Source organism: Theropithecus gelada, chromosome 7a (genome assembly GCF_003255815.1).
Source record: "Theropithecus gelada isolate Dixy chromosome 7a, Tgel_1.0, whole genome shotgun sequence".
Taxonomy (NCBI): Eukaryota; Metazoa; Chordata; class Mammalia; order Primates; family Cercopithecidae; genus Theropithecus; species Theropithecus gelada.
Genome location: NC_037674.1, coordinates 30,804,749 through 30,826,098, shown reverse-complemented (window position 1 = coordinate 30,826,098; position 21,350 = coordinate 30,804,749). Strand labels below are relative to the sequence as shown.

The 21,350-nt window shown below is 41.2% G+C and overlaps 1 protein-coding gene across 3 annotated transcripts in view; it reads left to right on the top strand.

Annotated features, from left to right (window-relative positions):
• Window positions 1-21,350, top strand: part of DNAAF4 (dynein axonemal assembly factor 4) — an 86,443-nt gene that overhangs the window by 6,489 nt on the left and 58,604 nt on the right. For 2 of the 3 annotated variants that reach the window (XM_025389672.1, XM_025389671.1), the window contains exons 2-4: window positions 221-593; window positions 954-1,101; window positions 7,152-7,285. In XM_025389672.1, coding sequence (XP_025245457.1) covers window positions 315-593; window positions 954-1,101; window positions 7,152-7,285 — 561 coding nt within the window. In that variant the 5' untranslated portion in view covers window positions 221-314. Of the gene's footprint in view, window positions 1-220; window positions 594-953; window positions 1,102-7,151; window positions 7,286-21,350 lie in introns of those variants that run through there. The other variant, XM_025389673.1, reaches the window with a different exon arrangement.

Below are 21,350 nucleotides of genomic sequence, written 5' to 3'. Positions count from 1 at the left end.
CCCAGGTTCAAGGGATTCGCCTGCCTCAGCCTCCTAAGTAGCTGGGATTACAGGCACACACCACCACCTTTGGCTAATTTTTGTCTTTTTAAGAGGTAGAGTTTCACCATGTTGGCCAGGCTGGTCTCAAACACCTGCCTCGGCCTCCCACAGTACTGGGATTACAGGCGTGAGTCACCGCGCCCTACCCACTGAGTGCTTTTTTTTTTTTCTTAATCAGAGGATATGGGCCTACTTCTTTGACTGCTCGCTTAGACTGCAAGGTAACTAAGAACCCGCAACAGACTCCGGTCTGGGGGCCTAGATAGTCACGCATGGAGTCCGCCAGGTGGTGGCGGCGGAGCACGCTGGGAACGCAGGGCTTCCGTCGGCCTGGCCCGGAAGGGCTGGCGCTTGGTAACGCCAGCTTCCCTAGCAACCAAGCAGGCGAAAGCAGCAGCCAGCCGCGCTCCGCTCCCGTTGATCCCGGAATGCCCCTTCAGGTTAGCGATTACAGCTGGCAGCAGACGAAGACTGCGGTCTTTCTGTCTCTGCCCCTCAAAGGCGTGTGCGTCAGAGACACGGACGTGTTCTGCACGGAAAACTATCTGAAGGTAAGAATGCAAGTCTTGCCTGCCGGTCCCCGGGGGTGTGGTCCGAAGCTTCTAAAAGAGCGCAGCTGGGCACGAGCAACCGGCTCATCTTTACAGATAAACGTCCTAAATTTTTAATCCTGTTAAAAAAATGAATCCCATACAGGTGACACACCATCTGTAGACAGATCATCAGATCAGAGACTACTTTTATCCAGGGCTTCCTCATATGCCTTGCACTACCTGGAATAATAATAATCTTTCACTACCTGGAATATAGTGGGCCTTTTAGAAAGTTATTTTACCTTTTTCACGTATTTCTTAATACGCGTGCTTAATTTGTGTAACTAACTTAGTTTCTGTTTTCACCCTTCTGCATAGGTCAACTTTCCTCCATTTTTATTTGAGGCATTTCTTTATGCTCCCATAGACGATGAGAGCAGCAAAGCAAAGATTGGGAATGACACCATTGTCTTCACCTTGTATAAAAAAGAAGCGGCCATGTGGGAGACCCTTTCTGTGACGGGTGGTAAGTTCCTTTTTATTTTTTTTTCTTTGAGACGGAGTCTCGCTCTGTCGCCCAGGATGGAGTGCAATGGCTTGATCTCGGCTTACTGCTACCTCCGCCCCCTCGGGTTCAAGGGATTCTCCTACCTCAGCCTCCCAAGTAGCTGGGATTACAGGTGCCCGCCACCAGGCCCGGCTAAGTTTTTTTGTATTTTTAGTGGAGCGTTTCGCCATGTTGGCCAGGCTAATCTCAAACTCCTGACTTAAGTGATCCACCCGCGTCAACCTCCCACAGTGCTGGGATTACGGGTGTGAGCCACCACACCCGGCCAGATAGACTTTCCTTTTTTTCTCCAAGGTTCAATAGCTGGGTCTATGAAATAAACTAACAACAGAAGGATTGACAGAAGAAAATGTATAGAAATTTATTAATTTTTAATATTAGTGCTTAGGGGCATCACAGGGAAAAAAGTGAATACCCCCCAAAGCAGTGAGATTTGAGAGTTTAGGGACTCTCTTAATAGGGGAAGGGGGAGGGGATGTAGGCCACGTAGAACAGGAAATGATTTTTAGGAAAGATGAATGGATCCTTAGAAGAATAGATAGGAGATGTGATAGTTTTTAACAAAGTTTGTCAGAGTGTGGTGTTGACTTGTAGATTCCTCTTCTGGGAGAATAGTCAATATTCCCTGGTTAATGAAACTCCAGGAGAAGGGATTTATGACCCTTGAGTTCCTTTTGGAAAATCTGTTTTTAGGCAGATAAGAGTTCAGAGAAAACCTCTCCCTGCATTTGCTGCTTTTCAGGTGCCTTTAACTCAAAATGATTGCTATATCAAAGCAGCATAGTTTGGGGTGGCATATCGTGAACTCTTTCAATTGCTCTTTTAGAAAAAAAAAAAGGCTTATGAGCCTAATTTAAGTGATACAGTGCTTCAGCAGCCATTTAAATAAACCTAAAGGCCAAATTAGTTACAGTTAGAGCACATTAAGCAGAAGATGTGGGCGCGTATCTTAAGGGTAAGCCCTCCTGATGTATGGCCTTTGTTGAATACTTAACTTTGCATTAGGCGTTAACATACCTGTAATTCCGTGAAACAACCTGTCACTTAGGTATTATTACCCCTTTTTTAACAGGGGAGGCTACTGACACATGGAAAGGTTGAGTAATTGGCAAAATCACACAGCTAGTGACTGGCAACCTGGAACTGGAGCCTTAGCAGTTTCACTCTAGAGCAGATGTTCCCAACCCTGGCTACGTATTTGAATCAGCTATGAGATTTTAAAATAATACCCTAAACCAGTCAGATCAGTTTTTGGGAATAGGATTCAGGTGTTGGTAGTTTTTGACAAGCTTTCCAGGGATTATAATGAGCAGCCAGAGTTGAAATCCCCAGTTGTTGTTTGTTTTGTTTGTTTTGAGAGACGGAGTCTCACTGTCGCCCAGGCTGGAGTGCAGTGGCGTGATCTCGGCTCACTGCAACCTCCACCTCCTAGGTTTAAGTGATTCTTCAGCCTCAGCCTCCCAAGTAGCTGGGACTCCAGGCACATGCCACCATGTCCAGCTAATTTTTGTATTTTTTAGTAGAGACAGGGTTTCACTATATGTTGGCCAGGCCGGTCTCGAACTCCTGACCTCAAGTGATCCACCCGCCTCGGCCTCCCAAAGTGCTGGGATTACAGGCCTGAACCACCGCAACTGGCCTGACATCCCCAGTTTTAAAGCTAGTTCTCTGTAATCTTACTAAGCCAGTTGTCAGTACTTTGTATTGATACCAAGATCAGCTTCGATAGTCAGTACATGTCCTCTACTGCTTTTAGCCCTGTTCTTCTTCTTCCTTCTTTAGTTGTCATGTTTTCTAATACTTCATGTTTACTGCCTGGAATTTCTTTTTTTTAATTTTGGGTTTTTTAAGAGATAGAGTCTCACTCTGTCACCAACGCTGGAGTGTGGTTGGTGTTATAGCTCTTTGTAACCTTAAACTCCTAGGTTCTAGCAATTCTCCTGCCTTGACCTCCTGAGTAGCTGGGACTACAGGTGTGCACCAAAACACCTAGTTAATTATTTTTATTTTTGTAGAGACAGGGTCTCACTATGTTGCCCATAGGTCTTGAACTCCTAGGCTCAAGTGATCCTCCCACTTTGGCCTCCCAAATCCTGGGATTTCAGGCGTGAACCACTACACCCAGCCTACTGCCTGGACAATTTCTTTTAAGTCTTTGGCATTAAGCCTTGAATATGGACTCTTGAGGATAGAAAGAGTTGCAACCATTCTTTCTATCAAAGCTTTCTTGGTATCTTATAGAGGAATTTAATTTTTAATTTCCAAGACCAAGGTAGAATTAATTTTTCTAAGATCAGGTATTCAGCTCAGAAAATACTGGTTAAGGTAGGTTAACATAGCCAATTTACTTAAATTTTTTTTTTCTTTTTTTTTTTTAGTGAGCCCCAGACTACCTAAAGAGTTTTAAATAATCAGATTCCTGTTTTTTGACCTCTGACTTCCTCTGTGACTCAGTAAGTCTATATTGGGGCCTGAGGATGTCATAAAACACACCTACGCTGTTTTGACTTCTTACCTAAAATTGAATGTACATTTATTTTGACTCTTATAAATTAAATAAATTAACTTTTTCTGCAAAGGACCAGATAGTATTTTAGACTTCACAGGCACTATGGCCTCTGTCACATCTATTCAGCTCTGCCACTGTAGCACAAAAGTAGCCACAGATGATTCGTATTTATGGACATTGAAATTTGAATTTCATCTAATTTTTACATGCCACAAAATATTATTTTGATTTTTTTCATTCGTTTAAAAATGTGAAAATTATTCAAGGCTTGTGGGCTGAGGGGAAACAGGTGGCAGGTTGGATTTGGCCCAGGGTCATAGTTTGACAACCTCTGACTTAGACAAATCAAAACCGTCCTAAAACTAACTTAAGCTGAGCGCAGTGGCTCATGCTTGTAATCCCATCATTTTGGGAGGCCAAGGCAGGTGAATCACCTGAGGTCAGGAGTTTGAGACCAGCCTGGCCAACATGGTGAAACCCTGTCTCTACTAGAAATACAAAAATTAGTCGGGTGTGGTAGCAGGTACCTGTAATCCCAGCTACTTGGGAGGCTGATGCAGGAGAATCCTTTGAACCCGGGTGGTGGAGTTGCAGTGAGCTGAGATCTCATCACGGCACTCCAGCTTGGGCAACAGAGCGAGACTCCATCTCAAAAAATAAAAATAAAAAACCATTAATTTATATCACAATTAATGAACATTGATTCTACTTCAGAAACCAGGTTTGAGATTCCTTGAGAAATCAAACTCAGTTTGCCAGGTGCGATGGCTCACGCCTGTAATCCCAGCACTTTGGGAGGCCGAGGCGGGCTGATCATCTGAGGTCGGGAGTTCGAGACCAGCCTGACCAACATGGAGAAACCCCATCTCTACTAAAAATACAAAATTAGCCAGGTGTGGTGGTGCATGCCTGTAATCCCAGCTACTCATGAGGCTAAGGCAGGAGAATCACTTTAACCCGGGAGGCGGAGGTTGCAGTAAGCCGAGATTGTGCCACTGCTCTCCAACCTGGGCAACAAGAGCGAAACTCGGTCCCAAAAAAAAAAAAAAGAAAGAAAGAAAACTCAGTTTTGCCAGGTACAGTGGCTCATGCCTAAAATAATCTCAGCACTTTAGGAGGCCAAGGTAGGACGATCATTTGAGCCCAAGAATTCAAGACCAGCCTGGGCAACATAGGGAGACTTCACCTCTATTAAAAAAAGAAAAAAATTAGCTGGGCATGGCGGCATGAGCCTTATAGTCCCAGCTACTTGGGAGGCTGAGGTGGGAGGATCACTTGAGCCCAAGAGTTGGAGATTGCAGTGAGCCATGCTCATACTGCTGCACTCCAACCTGGGTGACAGTATGTGACCCTCTCTTAAAAAAAAGAAATCAAACTCAATTTTACTTACAATTCAGTGGGATTATTTATTTAACCTTTTTTTTTTCACATAAAATATCGTGGAACTCCAGTTTATACACCAAGACCCTCTGCTTCATTATTCAAACTCTAATTTTTCTCATTTGTTCTGGAAATTCCTTCTTGATACACTCTTTATTTCTATTAGACATGGAGTATTTCATTTGGGAAGTTAATGCTCTTCCAGTATTTCTGCCCCTGAAGCTGACTCAACTGTCTACCTTCCTGTTTTTAAACAGGAGGAGAAATGAGAAGAGGCTTCAGACCTAGTTTCAGTCGGATGAATAAAATTACACACTTTTACTTACTTCTAACTGAAATTTAACATTCTCTTCAATTGTGAAGATAGGCAACAAATGATAGTAGTGTCTTACTCTGTTTGGGTACTATAACAAAATACCATCAACTGAGAAGCTTATAAACAACAGAAATTTATTTCTCACAGTCCTGTAGGCTGGGAAGTCCAGATCAAGGTACTGGCAGGTTTGGTATGCAGTAAGGGCTCACTTTCCTATAGCTGGCACCTTACTGTGTCCTCGCATGGTGGAAGGGGCAAATCTGCTTTCTGGGGCCTTCTTTATAAGGATACTACCTCTCAAAAGGCCTCACCTCCAAATACCATCACATTAGGGGTTTGGATTTTAACAGCTACTTGGGAGGCTGAGGCAGGAGAATTGCTAATTGCTTGAACCCATGAGGCGGAGGTTGCAGTGAGCTGAGATCGGGCCACGGCACTCCAGCCTGGTGACAGAGCAAGACTCTGGCTCAAAAAAAAAAAAAAAAAAAAAAGTAGTATATCACAATTTTATTTCTTAGTGTTTTATGAGTGTTTTTAATATAACAAAGTTATATTTAATATATACAAAGTTTCTTTGTAGACCTGTATATTATATTTCATACATTTTAAAACATTGTGAAAGGATCTATATTCACTACTCTGCCAAGGTGTCTGCTGCACAAAAAAGGTTAAGAACCCATGCTTGGGATATGATTCATCCCTCTACCCACCCCTTATCTACTCTCCCCAACTTTATCTTCCCCTCAAGTTTTCTCATCTCCCCTTCTGTTTTTTTTTCTGCTCAAAGGCTAGATCTTTTCCCTCAGGCCCTGATCCTTCCTTCTATAAGGTAATTTACCCACTAACGGATCACAGCCTACATTTTGTGAAACATTGAGCCACATCAAATATAAAAATAACTGAGTTCTCGCGCGGTGGCTCATGCCTGTAATTCCAGCACTTTGGGAGGCCAAGGTAGGAGTTCAAGACCAGCCTGGGCAATATAGTGAGACCTCGTCTCTACATAAAATTTAAAAATTAGCTGGATGTGGTGGTGCACACCTGTAGTCCCAGCTACTCAGGAAGCTGAGGTAGGAGGATTGCTTGAGCCTAGGAGGTTAAGGTTGTGGTAAGCTGTGATTACTCAACTGCACTCCAGCCTGGGTGACACAGGGAGATCTTGTCTCAGGAAACCAAACAAACAAACAAACTGTGAATGGTAAGGTTTTATATACATATGATATATATAAAATATAAAATATATAATATAAAAATATATAATATATACATATATGATATATATTACATATATAAAAAAATTTCATGCTACTTTATAATTTTTCCTAGGGCTGGCCTTGTACTCTTATTAGGTGTAAATTATTGCTTTATATTTTTGAAGGCGATTGATCATTTTAGATGATCTCAACTCATCTTTCCTAGGAGACCTTGGAGTGATGATTTATTGTGATCAGGTTTATATGCAAATAGCCCTAGTTTCCTAACAGAGAAGGAAGAGGATAAATGTGTCCTTGCACCTTCGTCCTCACCTTCTCCCTCTCATTACCTGCCTCTTGTGTCCCTCCCCCACCCCTTCTTCTTCCTCTCCACCCCCTTCATTCTGTGGTCATTCATTATGACTACAGTTAGTTGCTTACCTTTTAGTATTAGCTTCTTGGCCAGTTTAGTATTGAAAAATGTTTTCCATGCTCCTTGTGAAGTTGGGTCCAAAGAAATCTCATCCTGGTTCAGTTTATTTAAGTAGTTTTCTCATAAGTAAAGCAAATTTATCATAATTCTAATTTAGCAATATTCTGTACATTTTAGTTGACAAAGAGATGATGCAAAGAATTAGAGAAAAATCTATCTTGCAAGCACAAGAGAGAGCAAAAGAAGCTACAGAAGCAAAAGCTGCAGCAAAGAGGGAAGATCAAAAATATGCACTAAGTGTCATGATGAAGGTAAGTTGCAATTGACAGGCAAGTCCTCTAAAGAGATAATAGTAGACTGTGTGAGGTTAGTGGGTTCCAGCTACTGGACTTCCTCAGCATTTTCTTCATACTTTTTTTATAGGACTTACTGTGTTATATAGGCTGTCTGCTATTTATATGTGTTTTTTATTTTTATTTTTACTTTTCTTGAGATGGAGTCTCGTTCTGTCACCCAGGCTGGAGTGCATTGGCATGATCTCCGCTCACTGCAACCTCCATCTCCCAAGTTCAAGCGATTTTCTTGCCTCAGCCTCCTGAGTAGCTGGGATTACAGGCGCCCACCACCATGCCCAGCTAATTTTTTTTTGTATTTTTAGGAGAGACAGGGTTTCACCATGTTAGCCAGGATGGTCTTGATCTCCTGACCTCGTGATCTGCCTGTCTTGGCCTTCCAAAGTGCTGGGATTACAGGCGTGATCCACCATGCCTGACCTATATATGTTCTTGAAAATCTGAATGAAAGTCAAAGGTGTAAAAGTTGGACAATTGTTTCAGGGAGAGGGTTCTATTTCTAGGGGAGAAAAAATAAAGTTGCAGTGGTGCAAGTGTTTTGCTTCTTTATAAACCTTGGAGTAACGGACATGATTTTTAAAACAAGAAAAGCGTATTTAAAACACTATGTCAAATTTTTTTAACTGTTAAGAGTTTTAAGTGAAAGTTTTAATCAGCAATATATTTTTTAGAAACAATTCACATTCCATATAATTTACCCATTTAAAGTGTACAATTTAATAGTTTTTAGTACATTCAGAGTTGTATAACCATTACTACAGTCAATTTTAGAACATTTTCATCACCCCCCAATAAACACCAATACCCATTAGCAGCCATCCCCCATTTACCATAACATTTAGTCTTAGGCAACTGCTTATCTACTTTCTGTCTCAATAGATTTACCTATTTTGACTAATTTTTACAAAAAAATTATTATCTCAGGCCGAGCACGGTGGCTCATGCCTGTAATCCCAGCACTTTGAGAGGTCGAGGTGGGCAGATCACGAGGTCAGGAGTTCGAGACCAGCCTGGACAACATAGTGAAACCCCGTTTCTACTAAAAATACAAAAATCATCCAGGCATGGTGGTGGGCACCTGTAATCCCAGCTACTCGGGAGGCTGAGGCAGGAAAATCGCTTGAACTTGGGAGGTGGAGGTTGCAGTGAGCGGAGATTGCGCCACTGCACTCCAGCCTGGGTGACAGAGTGAGACTCTATCTCAAAAAAAAAAATTTCTTATCTCAGGTTCCCATTTTGACATCTTGAAATGACTAAGGATCTATAGTATGCATTATTTAAGATTTTTTGTGGACCCATGACTGTTTTTTGGATTTTCATAACTAGCATTGTTTTTTTATCATCAACAGTTCATGATTCCAAAGATTTCTCCACTTCTTTTATCACTTTCACTTAACTTTTATATATAGTGTATGGTTATACATTTTGTCTTTTTTTTTTTGAAATGGAGTCTGGCTCTGTTGCCCAGGCTGGAGCACAGTGGTACAATCTCGGCTCACTGCAACCTCCGTCTCTCAGGTTCAAGCAATTCTCATGCCTCAGTCTCCTGAGTAGCTGGGACTATAGATGTGCACCACCACGCCTGGCTAATTTTTTGTATTTTTAGTAAAGACGGGGTTTCACCATATTGGCCAGGCTGGTCTCGAACTCCTGACCTCAAATGATTCACCCGCCTTGGCCTCCCAAAGTGTTAGGATTACAGGCATGAGTCGCCACACTCAGCCATATAGTTTGTCTTTTACTTAGTAATTGAACTGGTCAGCTGGTCAAAGATTCCTGCCTTTAGTATACTTAATTCCATCTTCTCTTTATTGTGTGATCACAGCTGTTGACCTTTTGATTTTATCATTTTCCTGAATTTAAAAAAATATATAAAATTTGTGACAATAGTTAAGTATTCACTGAAATAATAAAACAGTTAAATAATGGCACACATCCTGCTATACTGGTATGTCAAAACAGAACAGTTGACCGGCAGGAAGCACCACTATGCTGTACCTTGAAGCTTTTAATCTGCTAATGTATGAAAGCTTGACTTTGGTATTTGGAAAGGTGATTTAGAGGAATTAATATATAAAATACGAAGATATGGGTTATATTAAGAGGACAGAGCCTACAAAAGCCAGTATTCTGTTCCACAAACTGTTTTCTCTCTTCCCTCAGTAGCGTTGAGGGACTATGTTTTGTTTCATCCTTATTATAGACATTATCAAGTAAAGTGGTGCTCAAACATTTGGATGAATTAATATGAATGCATTGCTGTAGTACTATATCCTGTAGCAAACATCTACTTTGGTGAATAGCTGAAGGTATTTTCACTCTGTGCAATCTTAGACACTTCTTAGAAAAGAACTTTGATGATCCAGTAAGAGCAAATAGTAACAAAAGGCAACCTATTGTTAGCTTAAGTTAGCATAAATTAATTTAAAACTTGAAGGACATCTACCAAAAATTAGTGGTTTTCAAGTAGTAACCTTTTAAAAAATAATTAGCGGGGCTGTGTCAATTCGCTATGCTGTGTGTACAGGTATTATTCTGCTTTAGCTACCATAACAAAATGTTGTTTAACAGAAATTTATTTTCTCGTAGATCAAGGTCTGGTAGGGTCTCTTTCTGGTTAGACTCTCTGTTTTTGGGGCCTTCTTGCTGTGTTCTCACATGGTGGAGAGAGAGCACACAAGGAAGCTATTCGGTGTTTCTTATAAGGACACCAATCCTGTGAGATCAGGGCCCCACCCTAATAACTTCATTTAACCTTGATTACTTCTATAGAGCCCAGACTATGTACAAATGTAGTCACACTGAGGGTTAGAGCTTCAACAGAGGAATTTTGGAGGGAAACAAGTGTTTAATCTGTAACACTGTGTAACAAACCATCCAAAAGTTAGTGGCTTAAAACAACAAACACTTATTTCTCAAACTTTTTTGTGTTGGTTAGATGATTCTTGTAATCTGAGGCTGGCTCAGTTGTGACTGGACGTTCTAGGGTGGCTTCACTCACATGTCTAGAGCCTTGACTGAGAGAGCTGAAGCGTGTCCCCATATAGTATCTCATCCTTCAGGAGCTTAGCCCAGGTTTCTTTGCTTGGTAGTCTTAAGAATCCTAGCATCAGGAGAGGGAAAGCCCCACTGCACAAGTGCTTTTAAAGCTTCTACTGTGTCATATTTGCTAATGTACCATTAGCCACAGCAAGTCACATAGCCAAGCCCAGATTTAAGGATTGGAAAATACACTGTACCTCTTCTTGGAAAGAAGGATTAAGTCACATTGCAAAGTAGTATGTATATAGGGATGGGAAGAATTCGTGGCCATTTTATAGTTTACTCTGTTTAAATTTAAAAGATTAGGATTTAATTATAAAGGGGATTTGACTCATCTAGCAAAAAAAGTTCAGAGATAGAACAATGATCAGATGTGGTTAAATCAACGTTTGGACCCCATCTCTCTGCAGCATCTCTAGCACTGCCTTTTCTTTGTGCCTGCTTCATTCTTGGGCTGATGATAGTGAGATGATCCACATCTGTACTTAATAGGGCCCGGAGGAAGATAAACCATCTGCTATTTTGGCTCTCTTTGGCTCTCTTTTAAGCTCCGTAAAACAATGGTTTCGGATATTGTGTGACAATATTAATAATGGTAATTTTTTTTTTCTTTGTTTGTTTGTTTTGAGACAGGGTCTCATTCTGTTGCCCAAGCTGGAGTGCAGTGACTCGATCTTGGCTCAGTGCAACCTCCACCTTTCAGGTTCAAGTGATTGTCCTGCCTCAGCCTCCCCAGTAGCTGGGACTACAGGCATGTGCCACCACGCCCGGCTAGGTTTTGCATTTTTTGGTAGAGATGGGGTTTCACTATGTTGGCCAGGCTGGTCTTAAACTTCTGTCCTCAAGTGATCTGCCTGCCTCAGCCTCCCAAAGTGCTGGATTACAGGCATGAGCCACCATGCCCAGCTGAGTTTTATGTATGTTTACATGCACCTTTATTTCAAGTCATTATTGTTTCAGATTTGGTTCACTACATCAGCTTCTCTGTATCTTTGTTGCAGATCTATCATTCATTAACTAACAAACATTATTGAACACCGTGAAAGGTGCTGAGACAGAGCTGAACAAGCCAGTCTTCACTTTCACTTTACTCATAGTCTAAAGAGGGTAACAGACAAGAAAAATCAAAGGTTGTACCAAATATTCATAAGTGATCATTGGAGGATAGAAAGAAAACACTGGTTTGCGACCAGCCTGGGCAACATGGCAAAACCCCATCTCTACTAAAAATACAAAAAAATTAGCCAGGCGTGGTGGTGTGCACCTGTAGTTCCAGCTACTTGGGAGGCTGAGGTAGGAGGATCACTTGAATCTGGGAGGTGAAAGTTGCATAAGCCAAGATCATTGCACTGCTGCATTCCAGCCTGGGTGAGAGTAAGACCCTGTCTCAAAGAAAAAAAAAAGACAAAGAAAAAAGAAAGAAAAAGAAAAAAAAAAACCACTGGTACAAGATTGGTATTTCGGACGGGCGCAGTGGCTCACGCCTGTAATCCCAGCCCGAGGCGGGTGGATCATGAGGTCTGGAGAGCGAGACCATGCTGGCTAACACGGTGAGACCTCGTCTCTACTAAAAAGATACAAAAAATTAGCCAGGCGTGGTGGCGGGCGCCTGTAGTCCCAGCTACTCAAGAGGCTGAGGAGGAGAATGGCGTGAACCCAGGAGGCGGAGCTTGCAGCGAGCCGAGATCACGCCACTGCACTCCAGCCTGGGCGACAGAGTGAGATTCCGCCTTAAAAAAAAAAAAAAAAAGATTGGGTATTCCCTTCTGAGAGTATGGTCAAGCTGAATCCTGGAGAATGAATCACAGTTAGGTTCCTGGTAGCAAGAGAGGGCAAACCCCATTGCAGAAGTGCTTTTAAAACCCCTGCTGTGTCATATTTCCTAATGTACCATTAGCCAAATCAAGTCTCATAGCCAAGTTCAGATTTAAAGATTGGAAAAATAGATTATACTTCTTCTTGGAAAGCGAGGTATAATGGGAAAATGACATCACAGTTTGAATAAGTATATGAAAATAAGGAACACAAGGGAACATTTATTGGTCAGAAATAATATCCTTAGATTTTGAAAAAATTTCTCAAAGGTAATAGAGAACTCTCTTAAGGAATTTTCGACAAAAATATAAAATTAGTTGGGTTTGTCTTTTAGAAAGCTCGTTCTGGCTAATGAGTTTGAAGAGGTTGCAGGGAGGAGGCAGAGTTTTTGTAAAGATGGAGAAATTTTGAGCATACTTATATGTTGAAGAAGGAAGCTAGTAAAGAGGGGAAGGCTGATAATACGAGAGAGGACTGATGATAGAGCAGTTTTCTAGTGATAACGGGGATATTTTATCTTTTTTGTTAATTAAAAAAAATTTTTTTTTTGGAGACAGGATCTGTTTTCCAGGTTGGAGTGCAGTTACAACTCACTGCATTGACCTTGCAGGCTCAAGAGATCCTCCCACCTCAGCTTCCCAAGTAGCTGGGACTATAGGCATATGCCACCATGCCCTGCTAATTTTTTTGTAATTTTTGTAGAGATGGGATCTCACTGTGTTGCCCATAAGGAACAAAGAATAGATATCTAAGGATCTGGAAAATTCTTAAGCACACAGATAATTAAAGGAATTTTTACTTTGCTTGGTAAAGAAGCAGGGTTGGCCGGGCATGGTGGCTCATGCCTGTAATCCCAGCACTTTGGAAGGCCGAGGCGGGCAGATCACCTGAGGTCAGGAGTTCGATTTCAGCCTGGTCAATATGGTGAAACCCTGTCTCTACTAAAAATACACAAATTAGCCAGGTGTGGTGGCAGCTACCTGTCATCCCAGCTACCCTGGAGGCTGAGTCAGGAGAATTTCTTGAACCCAGGAAGTGGAGGTTGCAGTGAGCCGAGATCACGCCATTGCACTCCAGCCTGGGTGACAAAGAGTGAAATTTCATCTCAAAACAAACAAACAAACAAACAAACAAAAACACGAGGCAGGGTCATCGACAGAAAGGGAGAGACTGAGGTGGAGGTATAGGGATGTGAGGTGATTAGTGGAAACTTGGAATACTGATGCCAGACTAATCTTCCAAAATGCTTTTTTTCCTCTTTGGTAATCTTGGCTGCTACTGCCTACTTTCCTTCTTCACTATTTTGTTCTGTAGGTTACCAACTTCTATCTTGATTTTTTTTTTTTTAATCACTTCTTGTTTTTGTTTTGTTTTCCACTTCAGTGGAACTCTTTTTTCCGACTGATCTTTTAAACTGGATAGGTCAAATTTGATGTGCGTTTTTCTGCTGTGGTTTCTTAAAGTTGAAACCCAGAAACCGTAATCTTTGAAAGAACTTTGCCTGATCATGCAGATAAGGTATGAGTTGCTAGTTGTCTAGGTAATGCCGTAGGACCTCAAAATGATCCTTATCAGTGAATGCACATGCCGTGTTTATCATGGGCATGTATAACTAATGTACAAAAAGACCACAATGAACTGCTTTACCATTTTATTCTATTTTATTTGTTATTTTATTTTATTTTTTATTTTTTTGAGACAATCTCACTCTTGTTGCCCAGGCTAGAGTGCAGTGGCGTGATCTCAGTTCACTGCAACTTCCATCTCCCAGATTCAAGTGATTCTTCTGCCTCAGCCTCCCAAGTAGCTGGAATTACAGGCGTCTGCCACCATGCCGGGCTAATTTTTGTATTTTTGTAGAGACAGGGTTTCACCATGTTGACCAGGCTGGTCTCCAACTCCTGACCTCAGGTGATCCACTCCCCTCGGCCTCCCAAAGTGTTGGGATTGCATACATAATACATACATATTTACATATATTTTAAAATATTTTTAAAATTTCTTTTTCTTTTTTTTTAATTGTTATACTTTAAGTTCCAGGGTACGTGTGCACAACATGCATTTTTGTTACATATGTATACATGTACCATGTTGGTGTGCTGCACCCATTAACTTGTCATTTACATGAGGTATATCTCCTAATGCTATCCCTTCCCCCTCCCCCCACCCCACGACAGGCCCCAGTGTGTGATGTTCCCTATCCTGTGTCCGAGTGTTCTCATTGTTCAATTCCCACCTGTGAGTGAGAACATGTGGTGTTTGGTTTTCTGTCCTTGTGATAGTTTGCTGAGAATGATGGTTTCCAGCTTCATCCATGTCCCTACAAAGGACGTGAACTCATCGTTTTTTATGGCTGCATAGTATTCCATGGTGTATATGTGCCACATTTCTTTTTTCTTTTCTTTTTTTTTTTTTTTGAGATGGAGTCTCACTCTGTCGCCCAGGCGGGAGTGCAGTGGCCGGATCTCAGCTCACTGCAAGCTCCGCCTCCCGGGTTCACGCCATTCTCCTGCCTCAGCCTCCCAAGTAGCTGGGACTACAGGCGTCCGCCACCTCGCCCGGCTAGTTTTTTGTATTTTTTAGTAGAGACGGGGTTTCACCGTGTTAGTCAGGATGGTCTCAATCTTCTGACCTCGTGATCCACCCGTCTCGGCCTCCCAAAGTGCTGGGATTACAGGCTTGAGCCACCGCGCCCGGCCCACATTTCTTAATCCAATCTATCATTGATGGGCATTTGGGTTGGTTCCAAGTCTTTGCTATTGTGTATAGTACTGCAATAAACATATGTGTGCATGTAAAGATAGCAGCATGATTTATAATCTTTTGGGTATACACCCAGTAATGGGATGGCTGGGTCAAATGGTGTTTCTGGTTCTAGAGCCTTGAGGAATCACCATACTGTCTTCCACAATGGTTGAACTAGTTTACAGTCCCACCAACAGTGTAAAAGCATTCCTATTTCTCCACATCCTCTCCAGCACCTGTTGTTTCCTGACTTTTTAATGATCACCATTCTAACTGGTGTGAGATGGTGTCTCATTGTGGTTTTGACTTGCATTTCTCTGATGGCCAGTGATGATGAGCATTTTTTCATGTGTCTGTTGGCTGCATAAATGTCTTCTTTTGAGAAATGTCTGTTCATATCCTTCGCCCACTTTTTGATGGGGTTGTTTGATTTTTTCTTGTAAATTTGTTTAAGTTCTTTGTAGATTCTGGATATTAGCCCTTTGTCAGATGGGTAGATTGTAAAAATTTTCTCCCATTCTGTAGGTTGCCTGTTTACTCTGATGGTAGTTTCTTTTGCTGTGCAGAAGCTCTTTAATTTAATTAGATTCCGTTTTTCTATTTTGGCTTTTGTTGCTTTTAGTGTTTTAGTCATAAAGTCCTAGCCCATGCCTATGTCCTGAATGGTATTGCCTAGGTTTTCTTCTAGGGTTTTTATGGTTTTAGGTCTAACATTTAAGTCTTTAATCCATCTTGAATTAATTTTTGTATAAGGTGTAAGGAAGGGATCCCGTTTCAGCTTTTTACATATGGTTAGCCAGTTTTCCCAGCACCATTTATTAAATAGGGAATCCTTTCCCCTTTTCTTGTTTTTCTCAGGTTTGTCAAAGATCAGATGGTTGTAGATGTGTAGTATTATTTCTGAGGCCTCTCTGTTCTGTTCCAGTGTTCTATATCTCCGTTTTGGTACCAGTAACATGCTGTTTTGGTTGCTGAAGCCTTGTAGTATAGTTTGAAGTTAGGTAGCGTGATGCCTCCAGTTTTGTTCTTTTTGTTTAGGATTGTCTTGGCAATGTGGGCTCTTTTTTGGTTCCATATGAACTTTAAAGTAGTTTTTTCCAATTCTGTGGAGAAAGTCATTGGCAGCTTGATGGGGATGGCATTGAATCTGTAAATTACCTTGGGCAATATGGCTATTTTCACGATATTGATTCTTCCTATCCATGAGCATGGAATGTTTTCCCATTTGTTTGTGTCCTCTTTTATTTCATTGAGCAGTGGTTTGTAGTTCTCCTTGAAGAGGTCCTTCACATCCCTTGTAAGTTAGATTCCTAGGTATTTTACTCTCTTTGAAGCAATTGTGAATGGGAGTTCACTCATGATTTGGCTCTCTGTCTGTTCTTGGTGTATAGAAATGCTTGTGATTTTTGTACATTGATTTTGTATCCTGAGACTTTGCTGAAGTTGCTTATCAGCTTAAGGAGATTTTGGGCTGAGACGATGGGGTTTTTTAAATATACAATCATGTCATCTGCAAACAGGGACAATTTGACTTCCTTTTTTCCTAATTGAATACCCTTTATTTCTTTCTCCTGCCTGATTGCCCTGGCCAGAACTTCCAACACTACGTTGAGTAGGAGTGGTGACAGAGGGCATCCCTGTGTTGTGCCCGTTTTCAAAGGGAATGCTTCTAGTTTTTGCCAATTCAGTATGATATCGTCTATGGATTTGTCATAAATAGCTCTTAGTATTTTGAGATACGTCCCATGAATACGTAGTTTATTGAGAGTTTTTAGCATGAAGGGCTGTAGAATTTTGTTGAAGGCCTTTTCTGCATCTATTGAGATAATCATGTGGTTTTTGTCTTTGGTTCTGTTTATGTGATGGATTACGTTTTTTGATTTGCGTATGTTGAATCAGCCTTGCTTCCCAGGGATGAAGCCCACTTGATTGTGGTGGATAGGCTTTTTGATGTGCTGCTGGATTCAGTTTGCCAATATTTTATTGAGGATTTTTGCATCGATGTTTATCAGGGATATTGGTCTAAAATTGTCTTTTTTTTTGTTGTGTCTCTACCAGGCTTTGGTATCAGGGTGATGCTGACCTCATAAAATGAGTTAGGGAGGATTCCCTCTTTTTCTGTTGATTGGAGTAGTCTCAGAAGGAATGATACCAGCTCTTCTTTGTACCCCTGGCAGAATTTGACTGTGAATCCGTCTGGTCCTTGACTTTTTTTGGTTGGTAGGCTTTTAATTATTGCCACAATTTCAGAGCCTGCCATTGGTCTATTCAGGGATTCAACTTCTTCCTGGTTTAGTCTTAGCAGGGTGTATTTGTCCAGGAATTTATCCATTTCTTCTAGATTTTCTAGTTTATTTGCATAGAGTTGTTTATAGTATTCTCTGATGGTAGTTTGTATTTCTGTGGGATCAGTGGTGATATCGCCTTTATCATTTTTTATTGCATCTATTTGATTGTTCTCTCTTTTCTTCTTTATTAGTCTTGCTAGTGGTCTATCAATTTTGTTGATCTTTTCAAAACACCAGCTCCTGGATTCATTGATTTTTTTGAAGAGTTTTTTGTATCTCTATCTCCTTCAGTTCTGCTCTGATCTTAGTTACGTCTTGCCTTCTGCGAGCTTTTGAATGTGTTTGCTCTTGCTTCTCTAGTTCTTTTAATTGTGATCTTAGGGTGTCGATTTTAGATCTTTCCTGCTTTCTCTTGTGGGCATTTAGTGCTATAAATTTCCCTCTACACATTGCTTTAAATGTGTCCCAGAGATTCTAGTATGTTGTGTCTTTGTTCTCATTGGTTACAAAGTACATCTTTATTTCTGCGTTCATTTAGTTACGTGCCCAGTAGTCATTCAGGAGCAGGTTGTTCAGTTTCCCTGTAATTGAGCAGTTTTGAGTGAGTTTCTTAATGCTGAGTTCTAGTTTGGTTGCACTGTGATCTGAGAGACAGTTTGTGATAATTTCTGTTCTTTTACATTTGCTGAGGAGTGCTTTACTTCCAACTATGTGGTCAATTTTGGAATAAGTGCAATGTGGTGCTGAGAAGAATGTATTTCTGTTGATTTGTGGTGGAGAGTTCTGTAGATGTCTATTAGGTCCTCTTAGTACAGAGCTGAGTTCAGTTCCTGGATATCCTTTTAACTTTGTCTCGTTGATCTGTCTGATGTTGACAGTGGGGTGTTAAAGTCTCCCATTATTATTGTGTGGGAGTCTAAGTCTCTTTGTAGGTCTCTAAGGACTTGCTTTATGAATCTGGGTGCTCCTGTATTGGATGAATATATATTTAGGATAGTTAGCTCTTCTTGTTGAATTGATCCCTTTACCATTATGTAATGGCCTTCTTTGTCTCTTTTGATCTTTGTTGGTTTAAAGTCTGTTTTATCAGAGACTAGGATTGCAACCTGATTTTTTTTTGTTTTCCATTTGCATGGTAGATCTTCCTCCATCCCTTTATTTTGAGCTTGTATGTGTCTCTGCACGTGAGATGGGTCTCCTAAATACAGCACACTGATGGGTCTTGAGTCTTTATCCAGTGTGCCAGTCTGTGTCTTTTAATTGGAGCATTTAGTCCTTTTACATTTAAGGTTAATATTGTTATTTGTGAATTTGATCCTGTCATTATGATGTTAGCTGGTTATTTTGCACGTTAATTGATGCAGTTTCTTCTTAGCATCGATGGTCTTTACATTTTGTAATGTTTTTGCAGTGGCTGGTACCGGTTTTTCTTTTCCATGTTTAGTGCTTCCTTCAGGAGCTCTTGTAAGGCAGGCCTGGTGGTGACAGAATCTCTCAGCATTTGCTTGTCTGTAAGGGGTTTTATTTCTCCTTCACTTATGAAGCTTAGTTTGGCTGGATGTGAAATTCTGGGTTGAAAGTTCTTTTCTTTAAGAATGTTGAATATTGGCCCCTACTCTCTTCTGGCTTGTAGAATTTCTGCCAAGAGATCTGCTGTTAGTCTGATGGGCTTCCCTTTGTGGGTAACCTGACCTTTCTCTCTGAATGCCCTTAATATTTTTTCCTTCATTTCAACTTTGGTGAATCTGACAATTATGTGTCTTGGAGTTGCTCTTCTCGAGGAGTATCTTTGTGGCGTTCTCTGTATTTCCTGAATTTGAATGTTGACCTGCCTTACTAGGTTGGGGAAGTTCTCCTGGATAATATCCTGAAGAGTGTTTTCCAACTTGGTTCCATTCTCCCCGTCACTTTCAGGTACACCAATCAAACGTAGATTTGGTCTTTTCACATAGTCCCATATTTCTTGGAGGCTTTGTTTGTTTCTTTTTACTCTTTTCTCTCTAAACTTCTCTTCTCGCTTCATTTCATTAATTTGATCTTCAGTCACTGATACCCTTTCTTCCACTTGATCGAATCGGCTACTGAAGCTTGTGCATGCGTCACGTAGTTCTCATGCTGTGGTTTTCAGCTCCATCAGGTCATTTAAGGTCTTCTCTACCCCTTACTGCCACCCTGAAGTTCGATCTCAGACTGCTGTGCTAGCAGCGAGCGAGGCTTCGTGGGCGTGGGACCCTCCGAGCCAGACACGAGATATAATCTCCTGGTGTGCCACTTGTTAAGACTGTTGGAAAAGTGCAATATTAGAGTGGGAGTGTCCCGATTTTACAGGTGCCGTCTGTCATGGCTTCCCTTGGCTAGGAAAGGGAATTTCCCCTACCCCTTGCACTCCCGGGTGAGGCGATGCCTGCCCTGCTTCGGCGCACACTCCATGGGCTGCACCCACTGTCTGACAAGCCCCAGTGAGATAAGCCTGGTACCTCAGTTGGAAATGCAGAAATCACCCGTCTTCTGCGTTGCTCACGCTGGGAGCCGTAGACTGGAGTTGTTCCTATTTGGCCAACTTGGAACCTCCTAAAATTTATTTTTCAGTTGTTGTTTTATGTTCCTTTAACTGATCACAATCTACTTCAGGTTAATACTGACTCAGTTCCAGTAAAATACAGCAACTTGCTCTAATATAACTCCATTTTCTACTCCTACCATTCAGGTATATGTATATGCACATATACTTGTTGTAATCCCAACAATATGTGTTATGATTTTATGTTAAAAATCATTGTTTCTTAAAAAAATCTTAGGTTTTTGAATAAATGAAGAGTAGAAAGCAAAAATATATATATATATTGTATTTTTTAAAAGTTTATTGTCTAATTGTGGTAAAATATACCTAACATAAAATTTACCATCTTTAAGTATATAGTTCAATGGCATTAAGTATGTTGGCAACCATCACTACTGGCCATCTCCAGAACTCTTTTATTTTCTTTTCTTTTCTTTTTTTTTTGAATTGGAGTCTCGCTGTGTCGCCCAGGCTGGAGTGCAGTGGCACGATCTCAGCTCACTGCAACCTCCGTCTCCCAGGTTCAAGTAATTCTCCTGCCTCAGCGTCCCGAGTAGCTGGGATTACAGGCACGTGCCACCACGCCCAGCTAATTTTTTGTATTTTTAGTAGAGACAGGGTTTCACCAAGTTGGCCAGGTTGGTCTCTTAACTCCTGACCTCAGGTGATCCGCCCCCCTCGGCCTCCCAAAGTGCTGGGATTACAGGCGTGAGCCACTGTGCCCAGCCCTCCAGAACTCTTTTCATCTTGCACAATTAAAACTCTGTACCCGTTAAACAATAATTCTCTATTCCCCATCCTCCCAGCCCTTGACAGCCACCATTCTACTTTTTGTTTCTATGAATTTGACTATTTTAGGTACTTCATGTAAGTGGAATTACACAGTGTTTGTCCTTTTGTGACCGTTTTATATTTTTTAGCATACTTTGTCTTCAAGGTTCATCCTTATTTTAGCTTGTGTCAAAATTTCCTTCCTTTTTAAGGCTGAATCATGTTCTATTAATATGTATAGACCACATTAAAAAAATCTGTTTATATTGTCTTTTATGCTTACCCACATATTCACCATTTCCCATACTCTTCATTCTTTGTTGTAGATATGAATTAGTTAATATCTGGTATCATTTTCCTTTTAGCCTGAAGAGGTCTTTTTAGTGTACCTTTGTTTTCTTTTCTCTTTTAAGAGATAAGGTCTCACTCTGATGTCCAGGTTAGAGTGCAGTGGTACAGTCATAGCTCACTGTAGCTTCAAACTTCTGGTCTCAAGCAGTTTTCCTGCCTCAGTCTCCTGAGTAGCTGAGACTACATGCACATGTCACCATGCCTGTGTAGTAAAGATGGAGATCCTCGGCCGGGCGCGGTGGCTCAAGCCTGTAATCCTAGCACTTTGGGAGGCCCAGACGGGCGGATCACGAGGTCAGGAGATCAAGACCATCCTGGCTAACACGGGGAAACCCCGTCTCTACTAAAAAATACAAAAAAAAAAAAAAAAACCTAGCTGGGCGAGGTGGCAGGCGCCTGTAGTCCCAGCTACTAGGGAGGCTGAGGAAGGAGAATGGCGTAAACCCGGGAG